At 33.4% G+C, this 21694-nt stretch overlaps 1 protein-coding gene across 1 annotated transcript in view; it reads left to right on the top strand.

The window, feature by feature from the left end:
* The window catches only part of LOC141562902 (sodium channel protein type 9 subunit alpha-like), a 157053-nt gene extending 143772 nt beyond the window's left edge, over nt 1–13281 (top strand). The window contains 2 exon segments of the mRNA XM_074303210.1: nt 4643–4913; nt 11389–13281. Of these exon segments, the coding sequence (XP_074159311.1) occupies nt 4643–4913; nt 11389–12554 (1437 nt within the window). The 3' untranslated portion in view covers nt 12555–13281.
* Nucleotides 13282–21694: the final 8413 nt, after the last annotated feature.

The raw sequence follows: 21694 nt of genomic DNA on the forward strand, positions 1-21694 counted from the left end.
TAACAAAATTCATCTGGAAGAACAAAAGGTCAAGAATATTGAGGGAATTAATGAAAAAAAAAATTCAAAGAATGGTGGCCTAGTAGTATCAAACCCAAACCATATTATAAAGTAGCAGTCATCAAAAACATTTGGTATCGGCCAAAAAATAAACTGGTGGATAAGTGGAATAAATTAGATATATACAACAGAATAATCAAGGCCTACAGTAATCTAGTATCTTATAAACCCTCCAAACTCCAGCTTCTGGAATCAGGACTATTTGACAAAAATTTCTAGGAAAACCAGAAAATAAGAAACTCAACATAAATCTACATTTCACATCCCCTAACAAAATAAGGTCAAAATGTGTAATGTGCTGTTGTCTCCAGAAGCTGCTGATCGCTCTCTGGGAGGAGATCTACTGTGTCAACTCAAATCTCTCGGACAGATTCTTCTTCTTGTAGAGAACCGTTGTCTCCAGACAGTTGCCATTAATTCTCGTCCAGAGAAGTGACTTCCCTTCCAAAGAGCCACATCAAGCCTGGTCTAAAGCAGAGACTCTCTGTCTCTGGAGTGCTGCCCTCTTTATCCTCCTAGAGAATGGGCATGGGATAATGCAAGGGCTTCTGGGAAGAACTACTTCAACCAATGAGCTTGCTCCTCCCAAGCACGCAAGCTCTTTCCCAGGAATTCACAAGTCAAACTACTAGGAAAGGCCGGAATTAGAAAATTGTCAAGTACCGACTTAGCACTTAGTAAAAACCCAATATCTCATTAACTCATTAGCACTTAGTGAGAATCTAACAAAAATGGGTACATGACTTGGGCACAAAGGATGATATTATAAACAAATTAGGAAAGCAAGGGATAATTTACCCATTAGATATTTGGAAAAGGGAGGAATTTATGACCAAAGAAGAACAAGAAGAGAGAAGAATAAAAACATTATGGAAGGCAAAATGAACTACTTTGAGTACATTAAATTAAGAAGTTTTTGCACAAACAAAACTAACAGAACAAAGATTAAAGGGGAAGTACAAGGCTGGGAAAAAATTCTTTATAGCCAGTGTTTCTTACAAACACTTGTTTCTAAATATATGAAGAACTGTATCACATTTATAAGAATACCAGTTCCCAATTTGTAAATGGTATGAACAGATAATTTTTAGGTGACAAAATTAGTCATCTGTAATTATGTGAAAAAATGCTCTAAATCACTATTGATTAGAGAAATGCACATTAAACATCTCTAAAGTAACACCATATACCTCTCAGATTGATTAAATTATGAGAAAATAAAATGATAAACATTGGAGAAAATGCTGCAAAACTGGGACACTGATGCATTGTTGGTGGATTAAATGATCCAATCATTCTGAAGAGCAATTTGATACTCTGCCCAAAATAGCAGTGCTATGACTAGGTCTGTATGCCAAGGAAATCATAAAGGAAAGAAAAGGGCCCACATGAGCAAAAATGTTTATAGCAGCTCTTTTTGTGACAGCAAAGAATTGGAAAAATTTTAGATGCTTAGCAATTGGGGAATGGCTGAATAAGTTGTGGTATATGAAGATAATGAAATATCATTGTTCTATAAAAATGATGAACAAGCTGATTTTAGAAAGGCCTAGAAAGATTTACATGAACTAATGCTGAGCAAAACAAGCATAACCAGGAATACATACATTGTACACAATAACAGCAAGAATATGTGATGATCAACTGTGAAAGACTTGGTTCTTCTCAGTGGTTCAGTGATCCAAAGCAATACCAATAAACTTTGCACATAAAACACTATCTGCATCCAGAAAAATAACTATGGAGACTGAATATAAATCAACATTTTCTATCTTCACTTCTTTTTTCTGTTTTTTTTCTCTCTCTCTCCCATAGTTTTTCCCTTTTGCTCCGGTTTTTCTGTCCCAACATGATTCATAAAGCAATGTGTATTAAAAATAAATTACTTTTAAATATAAAATAGTTGTGGAAACAAACACTGGTAAAAAGAGGACAATATAATCTGTAGTATCATGGTTTTGTAGCATATAACCCTCCAACAAGTGGATCCACAAGGAAAGCAAGAGGACATAAGAGGGAAAAAAACTGAGTCATACTGCATTAAAAAAACATGAAATGCCTCTCTGTTTGAGTACTCTTCCACAACATGGTCCATTCATATTTGGCTTTTCTGCATTTACCTCCTATCCATAAATGTTTCCCATGTTTGTAGCTTCCTGCATTTCTTTAATTTGCATTTGGTCTTCTAACTGCTCTTATGAATTTATTTGTAAGGTTATTTGTCACAGGTTTAAGAGAGAAATGTTTTATTGCTACTTTTCTTACTATGCCATTGCATTAAATTCTTTGCTTTGAACTTATTTCTCTCTCTCTGGTTGACTAGTAAAAGAATAAACATCTCAGTAGGAGATTAGTAAGATAAAAATTTTGAGTCAATGTGTTCCCCCAGAGAATTTTGAGCTTGGTATAGCTTTGACTCAAGGGCTCACAGTTAAGTTGGAAATAATGGTGCCATATCTATGTTTTCTCCATAAAGTTATGACAAATGCTAAGTGAAAGAATGAGAGCCTGAAAAAACAAATACTTATTGAAATCCATGTGAACTATCTAGAGGTATTCCTAGAGGTATTACTAGTTTAATAATTATGTTAAAAGAAGGAATTAGTTTATGCTGGCATGATTTGCTCAAAAAGAATCATGACATTTTAATAGTTCCTGTTTCCCTTCCTAAAGCATCTAAAAACTATAATGCATTCTGAAATAGTTTCTAGGACTTGAATTCAAGTTTACCAGCTCATTTTACAGTAAGTTTAATTTCTGGCTTTTTTTTCATGTCAGCCATTTCTGTGTTTAATCCTTTTGTATCCATTCAGTGAATTTTGTCTTGAAACAAACAAAAATAGTTATATTGTAGCCATGTCACATATTTATTTCCTAGTTCTATTCACTTCATAGTTCATTACATTCATACATTCATCAACCATTATGTAGCTGATAAAATATTTTATTTTCAACTTAGTACATACACAAAAAGTGCTTTTATGAATATTTTGATTTATATGGTAGCATTCTTCTTATCTTTGATCCTTTCTCTTTCTCTCTCTCCCCCTCTCTCTCACTTTTCTTTTCTCTCTCTCCCGCCCTCATTAAGGAAAGGGAGGAGGAGGAAAAGCATCATTACAGATTGAGATAGAGCCCCTTTCCCCTTCTCAGAAATCATAAAACAGTATCTGAAAGTATGGATGCATTCTAAAGATGGGAGAATGGCTTTATTTAAAGTTTAAAACTTAAATGTGGTTTCAACAAGTGAATTAATCCAATTTCAGAAAATGTGATACCACTATCCATCATTTTTGTCAAAGGCACATGGCTGGCCATTATAAATTTATTCTACTGTACTTAACAGTATGCCACAAATACAATATTTAATGTCCCAGGATACTGATTGGTGTGATTAAAGTGTAGATAGATGCCACTAAGGAAGTGATGATTTGTCATGTAATATGGAGAGTGTATTACAGACAAATCAAAGGAAAAAAGATTTATATTACACTATGTGCCAGCTTATGGTAAGTGCTTCACAATCATTATTCATTTAATCCTTACCCAACTCTGAGATATAGGTTCTATTATTGTCTCCATTTTATATATGAGGAAACTAAGATAAACTTGGGCTAAATGGCTTGTCAGGATCGCAAAGTTAATATGGGTCAAAGGTCAGATCTTTCTAATTCCAGGACCAGTGCTCTAAAACTGTGCTATCTAAGTTGGATTTTAACTCAGGAAAAGTAAAGCAATATTGAGGACGGGTAATCTCTTTTTATTTGTATGGAATTTATTTGTCTATTAACTATTTTTATTCTAAGAGAAGACAGACTTGATAGACATTCCAAGTATTATGCCTTCATTATTTCACTGTATTTCACTATTATTTCCCTCCAAAATTGTATTATTGGAGTAATGTGAAATGAGTTTGCAACAGATATTGAAGTGTGTTCTCTTATCTTAGAGATTTGCATTTATAAATTTTCAAACTGGCTCCTAGAACCCAACAGAATGCAGTATACCTAGTAGAAGAAATCTGATTGCTGATTTTTATTAAATTGTGAATATGATATTCAAGCTCTAGGCAATTTAATAGCTCAATATTTTAAATGAATTTTAAACATATTGTTTTACAAAACAGTATATTATTTTTATAAATATGGCTCAGTGCTAGATGCATTAAGGAATTAGTGAGTCAAAATATATATGAGGATTGCTATGGAGAATACATTTTGATACAAATATTTTTGTTTAATAGCTCCAATATAAAGAAAGTAAAATTTGCAAAGAAAATTAGTATGGTATTGTGTATATTATGAAACACTGGGGAAAAGACAATACCAATTTCCTTCAAGGAATTCAGTAGTGCATTTAGATCTATTTACAGATCATTAACAACTTGATGAAGAAATTGAAAGAAAAAACAAGATAAATCATCTATTACTACTTTATATTTCTCATGTGCCTTACATGTGAGTCTCTAAATTTTCTTGAATCTAATCAAATGGGTTAAAACATGTAATTATAGTTTAATTAAATGAATATTTGTGAGTCTAATGATGTTAATTATATTTTGATATTCACTCCATTATCGCAGAACAAATTTCAGGGATGTGTATTTGATCTAGTCAACAAAGATGCCTCTGAGATCATCATTGTACTACTCATCTGTCTTAACATGGTGACCATGATGGTGGAAACAGATAATCAGGATGCCTATACAAGAAACATTTTGTATCAAATCAACCTGGTGTTCATTGGCTTCTTTGCGGGAGAATGTGTGCTCAAACTCATCGGCCTCCGCCAATACTACTTTACCATAGGCTGGAACATCTTTGATTTCCTGGTGCTCCATCTCTCCATTATGGGTAAGGATGTTTGCTTATCATGTGTCATTTTAGACTGTTCTTAAATCAGGCAGGAAAGACCTTAATATTTTTTAAAACTTTTTTCAAAATATCAATAGTTTTGAAGGAAAAAGATTATTTGGCAGGGGTGGGGGAGAAATGTGTCACAAAAGTCTCATGTTGATCTGTGCCTTAAGTTCTGAGGCAAAAGTAGGAGAACAATAACTAAATCAGTAAAAGTTATCAGTAAAGGAACCTCTCGTGTAGAGATAGAGAAGAAAAGTATGCATATGTGCCAGTTTCCATGCTGGCAACAGAGCTGTAGTCATTCTTAAATATTACTTGTCTCCTTTGAAGGTAGTTAATTAATTCCAGGCACACCAATTAAAACAAAAATTTATAATTATATTTTGAAATTAAAAATATTTATACCATCTCTATTTTATTTCTATTATTAAAAAGGAACTGCTGGAATAAATGAGCTTAATTATTTGATATATTCTTAAATACTAATATTTTCTAATATGAGAATAAAGACAGAAATTTGTATTTATTTAGCATGCCTGAAGAAAATTTTTACAGCAAAATTGCTGTATAAATTACAGGACTGAGGCTTGAGTGAGGACAATAATTTGGGTAATTTCAAGCACAGTGTAACAGAATTCTATTACTTCTCATTCAACTGTATGAGTGAGTGGGATGGACCAAATACAATAAGATAAAATTGAATAGAAAAATGTAAAGACTGATGCTTGGATTCAAATGAACTTACCTCACAAATGTAAAATAGATAATAGTTCATCATAAAAAGTTTCAAGGATTTAGTGGAGTTCAAGTTCAACTTGAATCAAAAGTTTGACATAAACAAACAAAATTATAGCTATCCCTGAAAACACATTTTGTGTGTGTGTGTGTGTGTGTGTGTGTGTGTGTGTGTATGTGTGTGTGTGTGTGATAAAGAGACAAACACAGAGAAAGAGAAAGAAAGTCTTGCTGTACTTTATCTTGATTGAATCATATATGGAGGACTGTGTTCAATTCTGGTTCCAAAGTTCAAGAAAGATAATGGTAACCATATTAATAAATGGGTGAGTACAGGGCAAACATCCAAGAGATCATGATAAATGAGTATTGCCTGGAGGATTAATTGAAGATGTTTATTCTAAAAAGAGAGAAAGAAAAAAATACTGAAGAGATATGAAATCAACTAATTGTTAAGATTCTTTGTATAAGAGATATTAAAACTTATTCTACTTAGTTCAGGACAATAGAAGCAGGAACAACAGTGGGAGCTCTGGGAAAGATTTGGTCTTTATATAAGGAAAAACCTGCTTACAATTAAAGCTATCACAAATGTAATGAGCTTCTTAGAAGGTAGAAGGCTCCCCTCAACTTTTCAGATAAAGACTGGATAACCACTTTTTAATGATTAATCATTTTTATCTTTGTATCACAAGCACTGAATTTAATATATGTGTTATGATTATAACTGAATACTATAGAGAAAATTCTTCTTAAGATTCAGACTGTCCTGTATGATCTCTTATTTCCTTTCTAATTCTCTCATTTAAAATTCCATATTTCTATGTGTCAGTATTCAGGATCCTCCATTTTAGAACTTGGGTATTGAATTCTATGTTTATGTTGCATAGATTCAACCTAATATATTACAGATCCTGTGGTAAACTCTAGGGATAAAAATAAAGGCAGTAAACAGTTCCTGATATCAAAGACCTTACAGTCTAATGGAAGAGACAGTATTCAAAAAAAAAACTATGTGGAAAACAAGGTATATAGAGAATAAATTAGAAATAATCAACTGAGAGAAAGCACTAGAAATAACAGGAATTGGGATAAGCTTCAGGATTTAAGGAATCTAGGAATCCCAATAGGTGGAAATGAGGAAGGAGAGCATTCTAGTCATAAAAACAGCTAGAGAAAATGGCAAGAATAGAGAGCCATCTTCTTTGAGAAACATTTAAAAGGACAGTGTCATTGGATTATAGAGCACTTTGAGGGAAGGCAGAAGTTAAGTTTTAAGAAGAGTATAAATGACAGCAGTAAAAATTATGTAGAAGCCAAATGTAATTTCTTTCTGTCACATGTCTAGGCCTAATATTCATGAAGGATGTTAAAGAATACCACTACTTTATTAGCTTTAGTTAAATAAAAATCATGATGTCATACTTTGAATACTCTGCCAATCTTCCACAAAACAGAATAGTATATGCAAATTTATTAAGTACTTATTTAGAGATCACACCATCTTTTATCATCTGCATCCTATATAATTTTTTTTAAATTTTATATTTCACTAACTCCAACACAAACCTTTAGGCTCAAACTGGATGGACTTTCTGTTTCCTCTCTGCATAAAGATATCTTATGTCTTTATATCTTCAATATGCCATGTATTTTATCCCAGATTCACATTTCTTTATTTCCATCTATTAAAATTCAACCATCATTCATGTAAGGTCTAGAAAAAAAGTAAAAGAAACATCTTTTGTATACCTAGAGCATGTGGCCAAAACATGATAAAGAACAAAATTGATAACAACTACGCATACTTAATAATTCACTTGGCTCAAAATGACAGTTCTAGAAGAATTTCTTGAGTATTATCAGTGATTCTGAATACTGGGACAAGAAATTGATGGCCAAAGAGGCATACAGTTTCAGTTTTTGTCATTGTCTTTCATCAAAGGTACTGAATGAATAAGAGAAAATAGTTGTAAAACAAATAGCTAAGTAAAAATGTGGTATTGGCTAAACTGATAAGATGTCTAATAAATTGATTATGCTTGAAATTTTAAATTGATTGATTCCTGCCCAGAAATGCAATATATCATTTGTAAAAGGCTAGTAATATAATAACTGCCGAAAATCAAATGAAAAGTTCTCATACTAATGGTGGCAGTTATAGAAGTCTGACTATATATAGTCCCAAATTTAGACATTATATGGAGGTGTTTTTTTTTTTAAAGAAGGATAGACATTTACTGAAAGGGCCAGTAGTAAAACTAACAGATTCAAAGATCTGTTCATAAATTGATCAGAGAAGAAGCAACAAATGAGGACCTAGAGATCCAAATAAAGGAGGGCAAATCTGACTTCATGGTTATTTCTGAGACTTAGTAGACTAGAACCTGTACTTGGATTAAACTCTGGATATGTGTATCTTATTCCACATGGAATGAATAAATCAAGGCGGGAAAGTTGTATATTAATAAAATATGTTGAAACACAAGAAAAAACATAACAATATTTGGTAAAGGTCAGTCATGGAAAGAAACAAATGATTGTATCATTGCAGTATATTATATTATAATGTTTCTAGATGGGAAGAAGATATAGATGAGAATTTAGGGAAATGGATCACAAGCCTGGCATAGAAGTATGATAAAGTAATAATGATCAAGAACTTTAATTATCAATACAGCATTTGAAACTTTCCCTCTCTTGCTTTCTCTCCTTTTCTCTGTGTTTGTGTCTCTCTGTATGTGTCTTTCTCTGAGTCTTTCTGTCTCAATCTCTATCTCTGTCTGTCTGTTTCTATCATGCTCTCTCTCTCTCTCTCACTTTCTCTCCTTCTCCCTTCCTCCCTCCACCTTCTTTCCTGCCATCACTCTTTCCATCTTTGAAGCCAATAAAATGATGATACCTGGAAACAAAAGGACTACTTACTTAATAGTTTTCTCTGAAAATAATATAATCTTTATAGCAGAAATTATAGAACCAAACTGATTAACCAGGAAGTGATATCAAAGACATGAAGAGATAATAAGAAAACATCTGCCTATCCATTTTCATTGCCCAAATGAGCTGCATCCTTGTGTACTGAAACATCTGGCAGATGTGATTGTTATGTGACTGTCAATACTTGAAAGATTATAGGAAACAAAAAATACAGGATTATAAACTGATAACTGGACTTCAGAAACTATCTATTCCCTTTCTTCTAATCCTTTATTTTGCATAAAAGGAAAATGAGTATAATAGAGGTTGAATGACTTAATCTTGGTGAAATAGCTAGTTTTGGTCATAATACTCAATTTGAAATCATATTATCTTGATTGCAAGTCTGGCACTTTCCTTCTAACACAAGGCTGGAGAAGGACAAAGATGTCTCAATAATAAGAGAGGGGCAGAATATAGTTTTCCACAATAGGCCATGGATTTTTATTTTCACCTTGATTTTAAGACAAATAATAGGGTGATTGATTGACAAGATCCTTGATAAACAGCTAGAGAAGGAAGCAGTCATTACAAAGATCCATCATGAATTTATTCAAAATAGTTCATGTCAGACTAACCTCACTTCATTTTTTGATAGCATTACTACACTAGTAGAAAAGAGGAATAGTGTGAATGTACTTTACCTAGATTTAAACTAAGGTTTTGGTAAAGTATCTCATATTAGTCTTATACTGAAGATAGAAAGAGAATATAGATTTGAGAATACAATAAGTTTTAATTTAGAACTGCTTGGCTAGCCAAGCTTTTTTATTATTATAGTTTTTTTAATTGACAAAACATATGCATGGGTAATTTTGTAACACTGACACTTGCAAAAACTTCTGTTCCAATGTTTCCCCTCCTTCTCTCCATCCCCTCCCCTAGATGGCAGATAGTCCCATACATGTTAAATATGTTGAAGTATAAGTTAAATACAATATATGTATACATATTTATGCAGTTATCTTGGTGCACAAGAAAAAGCAGCTTTAGAAAGAAGGTAAAAATGACCTGAGAAGAAAAACAGAAATGCAAGCAAACAATCACAGAAAGAGTAGAAATGCTATGTTGTGGTCCACACTCATTTTCCAGTGTTGTTTTGCTGGATGTAATTGATTCTGTTCATTACTGACCAATTGGAACTGATTTTGATCCTTTCATTGTTGAAGATAGCCACTTCTGTTGTTGAAGTGTATAATGATCTCCTAGTTCTGCTCATTTCACTTAGCATCAGTTCATGTAAATCTCTCTGGCATCTCTGAAATCATTCTATTGGTCATTTCTTACAGAACAATAACCTTCTATAATATTCATATACCATAATTTATTCAGCCATTCTCCAATTGATGGGCATCCATTCAGTTTCCAGTTTCTAGCCACTACAAAAAGGGCTGCCACAAACATATTTGCATATATGAGTCCCTTTACCTCCTTTAATATCTCTTTGGGATAAAGTCCAGTAGTAATTCTGCTGGGTCAAAGGTTATGCACAGTTTGATAACTTTTTGAGCATAGTTGCAAATTGCTCTCCAGAATGGTTGAATCCATTCACAATTCCAGCAACAATGCATCAATGTCCCAGTTTGGGATAGCCAAACTTAAAGAGTTGGTTAATTATTCACTATCAGAAGAATAAGAATACTGCAGGAGAGAACATTAGATGTCCATGCTTGGCCCCATCCTAATTAATATTTTGTCTGTGACTTGAAAAAGATATAAATGCTATGTTCATCAAACTTTCAGTTAATATAAATTTAGGAAGAATGATACCCAATACACAAGATGACACAAAATTCAGTGTAAATAAATGTAAAATCTTTCACTAGAGTTAAAAAAAACTTTTATATGTGTAAAATGAAGAAGATATAATATAGTCATTGTTCTAGAATTGTTAGGGTTTTAGTAGACTATAAGTTCAATATGAATCAGCAGTGATATGTGGAAACCAAAATAACTGTAATGTTAGATTATGTTAAAAGACATATACTCTAGGAGGAAGATAATAGTTCACTGTAATGTCTTTATCCAACATCATCTGAAGTAATGGGATTCGTGGTTCCCATTAATAAATGGGAAGAAGCCCAGAAGAGAGCAACCTTAATAATGGTGAAGGACTTTGAACTTCAAATATCAGGTAAAGGAAATTGGCATAGGAGACTCATGAGATATAGGCAGCTTTCTTCACCTATTTTAAGGATAATCATACAAAAGAAGGATAAGATTTGTTCTCTTTGGCCCCACAATTCAGAATTAGGAATAATGAAATGAAGTTGCAGAAAGAGATTTAAACTTGTTGTCACATACACACACACACACACACACACACACACACACACACACACTTTCCCCCCCAAAAAAAATTAATAAAGCTACCCAAAAATAGAATGGGTTGTTTTGAGAGGCAAGTCTGACTTAAAAGTTACTAGAAATTCTTTCCACCTTTCAAATCTGGTATCTGGATTTGTTCCTCCCACTTCTTTATACCTGTTTTTCAACTCTAGCAGAAATCTACCACTCTTAATGGTATTCCTTCTCTTCAGTCATTATCTGACTCTATTGTCTTTGAAAAGTTTAGAAAAGCAAGCAAGTTCTATTTCTATTTGCCTTTTTGGATCCCACCTTTATCCAAGGTAGCTAAAAAGGATTATGAATAGTGGCCTGAATTACTTCTCAAAGAAGCAAGAGAAGAAAATCAAATCCAAGATTTATGAACTCATGCTGGATACTTAAACATGTTCCTTTTCATATTTTTCTACAGTTGTATTACAACCGCATTTGACAGACAAATATTTCCTGACCTATGCCCAGATGCAAGTAATTCGTCTCATCAGGTGTGGACGAATTCTGAATTTCATTAAAGGAACCAAGAGCATAGGTGTGTTAATTCATGCTCTGATGCTGTCCCTTCCTACTTTGTTGAATATTGTGCTTTTGCTTCTCTTAATTATGTTTATCTATGCTATCCTTGGGATGTCTCACTTTGCCTATGTTAAAAAAGATGTAGGAATTAATGATATGTTCAACTTTGAAACCTTTAGCAATAGTATACTTTGTCTCTTCCAAATTACCACATTTGCTGGTTGGGATGGCCTGCTAGAACCAATTCTTAACACAGGCCCACCAGACTGTGACCCTGAAAAAATTCACCCAGGAAGTTCTGTTAAAGGAGATTGTGGAAATCCCTCCTTGGGGATTTTATATTTTGTGAGTTATATTATTATATCCTTTCTGGTACTTGTAAACATGTTTGTTGTTGTTATCTTGGAGATTTGCAGTGTTGTAACTGAAGAAAATGCTCACGCTCTGAGTGAGGATGCTTTTGACAATTTTTATGAGGTTTGGAAGCATTTTGATCCCAGTTGTACCCATTTCATACACTGCAGTCAGCTTTCTGAATTTGCTGCTTCACTGGATCCACCTCTTCTTATAGCAAAACCAAACAAAATTCAGCTCACAGCCATGGATCTGCCCATGGTCAAAGGTGATCGAGTTTTCTGTACTGATGTCTTAATTGCTTTTATAAAGTATGCTATGGGAGAAAACACAGAGTTTGACTGTCTCCATTTACCAATGCGTAAGCAGTTTCTATCATCTTGTATTTTTGAAATTTCTTATGAACCAGTTACAACTACTCTAAAACGAAAACAAGAGGAGGTATCAGCTCTTGTTATTCAGCGTGCTTTTCGACTTTTCCGCTTAAAGCAAAATGTGTTAAGCATATATAATGTCAAAAGTGAAGAAAGGGAGAAGCTGGCTGTTAAAGAAAACATAGTATTTGATAATGTTAATGAGAATTCATCTCTAGAGAAAGTACGTGATCTGAGCCCTTCTTCCAGTCCCATATCTTTGAATAGAGAGAAACATGAAACAGACCAAAAAGAAAAGGAAGACACAGACAAAACTGACAGGGAAAAAAGAAAATAGGAATTCCATTTTGAAAACAATTGGTTACCATATATAAAAGTGGACATACAGACAAACAAAAAAACCAAAACATGTTGTTGATGCTTCTAACAGTGTAGAAACTTTATTGAATAACTGTGATTTAGTATTAAAGTAACTTTGGTAAGGGTTGTCTATTTGCACTAATTTATGCATGATCAGAAAAAGATAAAAAGGCTTTTCAAAATGGGAGAGATCATGGACTGAGAAGTAGAATCCACAATGTGATGCCCTGTATAGCATAAATGATATATAAATATTTGTCAACAAGGTTTTTCTCAAGCTTTCACAATGTAAAATGTGGCGCTTCTTGTGTACTAAGTATCTGCAGCTTATATATCATGAATGTATGTTTGTCTTGCGAAATTACTGTCATATTTCTCTGCCTACCAACAAGAACTGGATTATCTTAAGTATTATTCCTTTGTGAAGACTATGGATATATAACTTTTGGTCTCCAAATCCTTATTTTCCTCACAGGTATCTGTCCTGTGCAATTATATAACAATGAAATATTGATTAATATGATGATTATTGTCTCTTTACTCCTTACTCCCTCTCCAAAAAAAACCCTATATTTTTTATATTTATTTACCTATGTGCTAGCTTCACTCTAATAGAATGTAAGCTTTCTGAAGAAGGAAAGATCTTTTTTCATTTTGTCTTTCTGTTCCTAACATAGAACCTAATAAATAATATGTGCTTAATAAATGTTTGCAAATTTAATTATGGATTATTCTTTTGACAATATAATTAAATATCACTTTATTAGCATCAGTTTTCCTAAAACCAACACCTAATTGCTAAAGTACTTTGAGAATAATTTTACTATTTTTAAAGATATTCTGCCTTTTAATAGTTGTTCAAATGGTAATTGTCAAATCTTCATCCTCCCAAAAGTAATATGATTTGTCATACATGCATAAAATTTAGTCATTTACTTTCAGAATACACTCTCAAATCCTTCCATGTTTTCCTTTCACAAGTACTACATTATCCTAGGACAACTTTCAACAATCATTTTTGGTGTTTCCACAAGTTGGTTAATTAGCAGAATGTTAATAAACTTATAATAGTCTTTATGCTGATGTTAATTCACATTAGCAAAACAAAATATAATGATATCCTTTTTAGATAATCATAATAGGTATATCTTATTTTGGTTTGATATTTTGTGAGATAAATAAGCAATCTAATATAATGTGTTTATCAATTTGAACTTCAACAAATGATTTACTGATTTTCATAGATCTATAGATTGTTAAAGCTGGAAAGCAACTTAAAAGTTCATTAACTTCAACCTCCTCTTTTTATAAATCAATAAACTTTATTTAGCAACACTGTGGATAAAACATTTCTGAATATCTTTAGTTAGATAAAGTTATCCTTGACAATAGCCAAATTCAAGAAAGTTTAGTGGTTTGAAAAAAAAAAAAAGGTTTTCTGTCTCTTACTCATAGAAAAAAGTTCTGAAAACATTAGAGAGCCTTAAAGAAAGGAGACATATAGAAGTCTATATTCTTAGAGTGATAGATAGATATTTTTTGCATCTGGGTCTAGCATAAGAAACTCCCCAAGGCATTCTCAGTGTTAGGCAGAGGGGATCTCAATACTATGGAAATATGCAAATTCCATGGAGGATCAGCAAAAGCAGTAGCTGAAAAGGCTGCTTACCCACCTCCAACCTGAGAAGGTAAGTGTTTTGGCTTCGTGTTATAACACATTATTCTTAGCAACTAGGTAAAAAAAGTTAAAAACAATAGCTAATAATAGATTTCTTTATAATTGTAATGTAAAAAAAGACTGATTACTGGGAAATGAGTGATGATTAAAAACACTTATAGCAAACATATTTGGGAGTAAGTGGGGAAAGGGCTTTCAATCATGGCCATCACCCACAACAAAAAAATCAAAATATCATACCTGAAAGGGACAGTGGAAGAAGAATTCCAGTAATTGAGTTTAAGATTGAATTAAATTGGAATCAATGAAACTCCCTTCTAGACCTATAAATTATCAAAGCAAAAAAAAAAAAAAAAATACTTAGTGAGCATGTTGTCTTAACACATTTACATAGAGAAGAAAAGGCCCACACTCACCATCAGAACTAAAACAAAAACCCAGCTTTCCTGACTCCTGCTTTTATTCAGATTGTCCAGAAATAGGGCTTCTTTCAGTAATATGATAGGTAAACATTTCTAAAAATATCATAACACTAATACAGTAGAGACTATTTTGTTCTATTATCTTAATTGCAATTTCTTTTTTAATAATTTAATTTTTATTTTAAGATTTAAAAGTCTTCAGAAGTCTCTCATCAATGACAAGGAAATGTACTATTCCATTTACTTCTGGTTCTAGCTCCTCTAAATAGTAGATCAAGGTCACCCTCTAAATATTGCCCCCATAGGCCTTCAATAGTCACTCAATGCTGAGTCTCAGGTGTGGTAAAGAAGATTTAGATTTTCTGGAGATGGAAGGAGCCACTATTCTAGCTGTACCTGATCTAGAACTATATTATAAAGCAAAAGTCACCAAAACCATTTGGTATTGGCTAAGAAATAGACCAGTTGATCAGTGGCATAGGTTAGGTTCACAGGGCAAGATAGTGAATAAAAATAGCAATCTAGTGTTTGACAAACTCAAACATCCCAAATTTTGGGATAAGAATTCAATATTTGACAAAAGCTGCTGGGAAAACTGGAAATTAGTATGGCAGAAACTAGGCATGGACCCACATTTAACACCACATACTAAGATAAAATCAAAATGGGTCCAAGATTTAGGCATAAAGAACGAAATCATAAATAAATTGGAGGAACATGGGATGGTTTACCTCTCGGACTTGTGGAGGAGGAAGGAGTTTGTGTCCAAGGGAGAACTAGAGACCATTATTGATCACTAAATAGAATATTTTGATTACACCAAATTAAAAAGTTTCTGCACAGGGGCAGCTAGGTGGCGCAGTAGATAGAGCACCAGCCTTGAATTCAGGAGGACCCGAGTTCAAATCTGGTCTCAGATACTTAACACTTCCTAGCTGTGTGACCCTGGGCAAGTCACTTAACCCCAGCCTCAAAAAAAAAAAAAAGTTTCTGCACAAACAAAACTAATGCAAACAAGATTAGAAGGGAAGTAACCAATTGGGAAAAAATTTTTACAGTTAAAGGTTCTGATAAAGCTTCATCTCCAAAATATACAGAGAATTGACTTTAATTTATAAGAAATCAAGCCATTCTCCAACTGATAAATGGTCAAAGGATATGAATAGACAATTTTCAGACAATGAAATTAAAACTATTTCCACTCATATGAAAGAGTGTTCCAAATCACTATTGATCAGAGAAATGCAAATTAAGACAACTCTGAGATATAATTACACACCTGTCAGATTGGCTAAGATGACAGGAACAAATAACGATGATTGTTGGAGGGGCTGTGGGAAAACTGGGACACTGATGCATTGTTGGTGGAGTTGTGAAAGAATACAACCATTCTGGAGAGCAATCTGGAATTATGCTAAAAAAGTTATCAAAATGTGCATACCCTTTGACCCAGCAGTGCTACTACTGGGCTTATATCCCAAGGAAATACTAAAGAAGGGAAAGGGACCTGTATGTACCAAAATGTTTGTGGCAGCCCTTTTCATAGTGGCTAGAAACTGGAAAATGAATGGATGTCCATCAATTGGAGAATGGTTGGGTAAATTATGGTATATGAATGTTATGGAATATTATTGTTCTGTAAGAAATGACCAGCAGGACGAATACAGAGAGGCTTGGAGAGACTTACATCAACTGATGCTGAGTGAAACGAGCAGAACTAGGGGATCATTATACACTTCAACAATGATACTGTATGAGGATGTATTCTGATGGAAGTGGATATCTTCAATATAGAGAAGAGCTAATCCAATTCCAATTGATCAATGATGGACAGAATCAGCTACATACAGAAAAGGGACACTGGGAAATGAGTGTAAACTGTGAGCATTGTTTTTTTTTGTTTGTTTTGTTTTGTTTCTCTTCCCAGATTATTTTTACCTTGCGAAAACAATCCTTCCTTTGCAACAACAACAACAAAATTCGGTTCTGCACATATATATTGTACCTAGGATATACTATAAGATATTTAATATGTATGGGAATGCCTGCCATCTAGGGGAGGGAGTGGAGGGAAGGAGGGGAAAACTTGGAACAGAAGGGAGTACAAGGGATAATGTTGTAAAAAAAATTACCTATGCATATGTACTGTCAAAGAAAATGTTATAATTATAAAAATTAATAAAAAAAAAAACAAAAAAATGATTAGGGCTTATTTCATCTAACAGAATTTTATCCCAAATTTAAGAGTCCAGGTCTGTTCTCATCAGCAAATTGGGTTACCACTTTATCACATATTGTACTACAGTGTGTGTGTAACAGTTTATGATAGCTAAATCTTAAGTTTGCAATGTTAATATGTTGTAAATCAGCAAATGCTATAAATCAGGGCTTAATATGTTGTTTTGTTGATAATCTGAATTTAAGAAAATTATAGAGAAAATATTAACAATACCAATTAAACTTTAAAGAGTTTTTATACATACTTATCTTAAAAACCAGTTATCAGATATTTCCTAGAACAATATTGGTTCTAAGACTCAAGTCATCCTCCCTCCCTACAATTCTTCTCAACAATTTGAATCACAAGACACAGCTCACCTTCCAAGCCCACTAATTTCCAAATTCTTAATATGTACACACCCCATGAGAACTATGGGCTTATTTTGGATAGTAGTAAAACCTAAAATCCTCTTTGAGGGCAAATAGATCTAACAGGTTGTCCCTCCCAGGCAACTTTGACAAATATAAACCTCTCTTGTAGATGTAGCTATTTTTGTGTTCAAGAGACCCATTACTTTTTCCTTTAAGTCTAGACTATATTTACCTTAAGGAAATCTCTTTCTGGCATCATATTCTCTGCAAAAGTTGTCACCCTATCTCCCGTGGCAAAAATCCTTTTTTCCTTTGCTTTTTAAAATTTCTTCAAGACTCATATCAAAAACTAACTTTTATCTGAAACTTTTTAGTACTATGACTCCTAGAGTTGGTCCTCCTTTGATAAATTTGTGTTTATTGTGTAGGGATTATGTATTAACAAATATCTTGTGATATTATCTCCCCTGCAGAATGTAGATTCCAGACAGCAGAAGCAATTTCATTGTTGTTTTGGCATCCCCAATGCTTACACAATATTTATCACATAGCTGATGCTTTTAATTTTCTGAATTCTGCTATCTATACAATAATCATCTGGTTTTCTTTGTACATTTTCATAGAAACTTGGACCTAATCTCTACTTCTTCACTGTTCCAGATATATGATCTCCTAATATTTCTACACCATGATTTCCCTATAGCAGTTTTCATATATTATAAATGCATGTAAGTAATTGAATGAGAATTTTGCGGGGAAGTTTTGCAGAAAACAAGACACAGAAAGGCCAGCAGACTACACAGAACCCATGACTAAATTTTACAATAAAATACTGTAAAGACCCAGAGAAAGAAAAAAAATCAGACTATTTCTTCTCTGGTATGAAGAAAAGGCCAAAAAAGTATGTATTTTTCAAGATTTCAGGAGCACTGCTCCTAACTAGCACTACCTCTAGTGTAGAAGGTATAAACTATACAGTTACATCAAGTGTGTGCAGGGTTCTGTGAGAAAAGATGGGTATTAACAACATTGCTTTCTCTAACATTAAATATGGAGTCTGAATTTTTAAAAATGATTTTATTATAATTATCTATATCAAAAAGATTTAATATGCTGACATTTCTATGTTTTTCCCTTTAAACAAAGGCATTTAATACTTTTAGGGGTCCTAATTATCCTTTATAGGGAAATTCCAAATTATTTGATGTTCAAATAAGTTTGAGAAACACTACCTTAACAGAATAACTCCCCAAAACAGTTCTACCATCTTTTTGAAATCTCAGATAAAAAAAAAGTTTCTCCAATAATGTATCATTGACAGCAAGTGTTAAAAAGTTCATTTCTTGCTCCATATTTGTAAAGTTTAGGACAAATTCTAACATCTTACTTCCCTGTCCTTTCTTCCATACTCAAGTAGAATTTAGCCAAAAAGAAAAAAAACTGCAAAGGCCCCAAAACATTCCTATTTTAGCAATGGAAAAGAATACACATTATCCACCCAGTGGATTCCATAACTACAGTTGTCTGAGAAAAGTCTCCTAAAGACTGAGTGAAGAAGTTGTGATCACCTAAAATCACAACTGTCAGGAATGATGTATCTTTAGAGAATCACTCTGAGTAATAACTGGGCTTTATCTCCCTTCCCAGTCAGCTGAGGATGCTACTGCTGGAGACAATAGAAGTGATGACTGTTAACCTCTCAAAGATGAGAAAAAAAGAAAGTCAAAAGAAAAGCAGAGTCATTTATTGTAAAAGCAAACTGGATCAACAAAATAATTAAATTCCATTTCATTGCATTCCATTGAGCAAATGTTTGGGTACTATTTTATGGAGGAAGGCAATACACTGAAGAGTATCACATGACACCATAGTACTAGAAATGGTTTCCATAAGGGGGCAGCAAGATCTAGATATGGAGATGTATTTAGGCTTATTGCTGTTCTTCAGTTATTTCAGTCATGTCAGACTCTTCATGACCCCATTTCATGTTTTCTAGGCAAAGATACTGGAATAGTTTATCATTTCCTTCTCTGGATCATTTTATAGATGAGGAAACTGAGGAAAATATGGTTAAGTGACTTCTCCAGGGTCACATAACTATCAGAGCCTATATTTGAACTCAGAATAATAAATAAGTCCTACTGACACCAGCTTTCTATCTCTTCAGCTTAGAGGGGATCATTGATTTCAATTCCTTTATTAACAAGTAAGAAAGCAGAGGCCCTAAAGATGTATGCATGATTCACAGGATCACAAAACTATTAAGTATTTGAGGTGGGATTCAAACACAAGTGTCCTGGGTACAATGCCATTAATCTATTAAGAGTTAGGAAAATGAAAAATTCACTTTAGAAAATGAATAATGAAATTTTAAAATGATTATATAAGAAATGTTTCCATTCTTATATGAATTAACTAAAGTCATTCAGAAAATTCACATATATAAAATGGCTTATTATTCAATATATTTAGATAGCTGAGGCCTGTCATACATAACAGCATACTGCAGATAATGAGTTGGGCTTATAATATTAAAATGGCAAGAAACCAGGACAAATAGGAAATTGTACAGTGTTTTCAGTGATTCCATATTGGTTGTTGGCATGAATTGTCTGCCTCTCTTAGGTAGATGATATATTGGATACAGTTCCAAATCTTGCATTTGGAAGACCTGTGTTCAAATCTATCTTCATATTAGAGATTTGAGCCTGAAATAGTCATTTATCTTTTAAAAAAAGTTCCCATATCTGTTAAAATACCATGATATTAATAGTTCCTATCACCCAAAGTTGTTTTGAGTACAAAATGAGATAATACTTGTAAAACACTTTCTAAACCTTAAAGCTTATATAAATGCTTGCTATTACTATTATTACTATCTTTAATGTTAATTTTCACTGATTTTATATGGTCATATGTGGAGGGCTGGAACAATGCAGAGAGTTGGAACTCTGAAAAGGTATACTTGAATCCAGAACAACAGAGTATTTAAGACTAAATACCTATTTAATGTGATAAAATGGTTCTATAAACATATATTTACATGATATGGTGATGTGATGGCTCTCCTCAATTCTGCTGAATGTGTTGTGGTGAGGTAATCCTAGTGAAGAATTGGAGGGCTGAGGGACTCTGAAGAGTCTCTCTTCATCAGTGCACTCAGGAGGGAAGACTTTAGGCTCCAGACTCCAGAGTCTTGGATCCATCTTTGATGAGCCATGTGCCAACTTGCCCTGCCTCCTTCTCTTCCCCTCCTAAAGACCAAGGACTTGACTGATCCTGACTCTGACTGATCCTGAGGCCATCTAGAAAGCTAGCCCAGACATTATAGTCATGAATCACAAAATACACCACTTTAACAGAATTAAAGTTGCACACAATTCACAGTTTAAAAATGAACAGATAATTTACAAATAAGGATACAAATAAGGAAAATTAAAATATAGCATATTTCTATAAAATTATAAATATCTATTTCTAGTGATATAAGGTAATGTCAGTGGAAGGGAAGTAGGAACAAAGAAAGGGAGGAGGGAAGAAGGAAAGAAAGAAGGAAGGAAGGAAAGAAGGAAGGAAGGAAAGAAGGAAGGAAGGAAGGAAGGAAAGATGGAGGGAGGGAGAGAGGGAGAGAGGGAGAGACAGGAGGAAGAAAGAAGGGAGGGAGGGACAGAAGGAGGAGGGAAAAATGAGGAAAGCATTTGAACAAGAAAATATGTTATTTCTCAGGATAATTTTGACTGCTTTGTGATAGCTGGATTAGAGAGGAGAGATGTAGGAAAATAAACTAATTAGGAGATTATTATAGAAGTCTTAATGGAAAGTGAGAAGCACAATCAGGGAGGAAAGTGAAAGGACATGAGATTGAAAAATTAGAATCACCATCTGATTGGTTATAGAAGGTTAGGAAAAAATAGTCTAGCTTATTGTATTCGGCACAAGATGAAACCAATTCCATTGGTTCTGTTATTCCTTTCTCTGAAGAGAATTTGTGGTCTGTCTTATTCAAAGATAAGGTTTTTGTTTTTATGTTCTTTATGTTTTCTGTTTCTTTGTATAGAAATATAAATATAGGACAGATAAGTGTCATTATAGATAGAGTGAGAGCTATAGAGCAAGCCAGAAAAATCACCTTCCTCAGTCCAAATCTGGCCTCAGATACTTATTTGTGTGACCATAGGCAAATCACTTAATCTTGTTTGCCTCAATTTCTTCATACATAAAATGAGCTGGAGAAGGAAGTAGCAAGTGACTTCAGTATCTTTTCCAAGAAAACCCCAAATAGGGTCACAAACATTCAGACATAACTGAAATAACTGAACATAAAAATGGTTCAATTATTACAAGAGTGATCAATTTTGCTTAGTAGACAGTAATCAAATATTAATCTTGCTACTTGTAGATGACGCTTAGCATTTTTCTTCTCAC

The sequence above is a fragment of the Sminthopsis crassicaudata genome, chromosome 3 (genome assembly GCF_048593235.1).
Source record: "Sminthopsis crassicaudata isolate SCR6 chromosome 3, ASM4859323v1, whole genome shotgun sequence".
Classification (NCBI taxonomy): domain Eukaryota; kingdom Metazoa; phylum Chordata; class Mammalia; order Dasyuromorphia; family Dasyuridae; genus Sminthopsis; species Sminthopsis crassicaudata.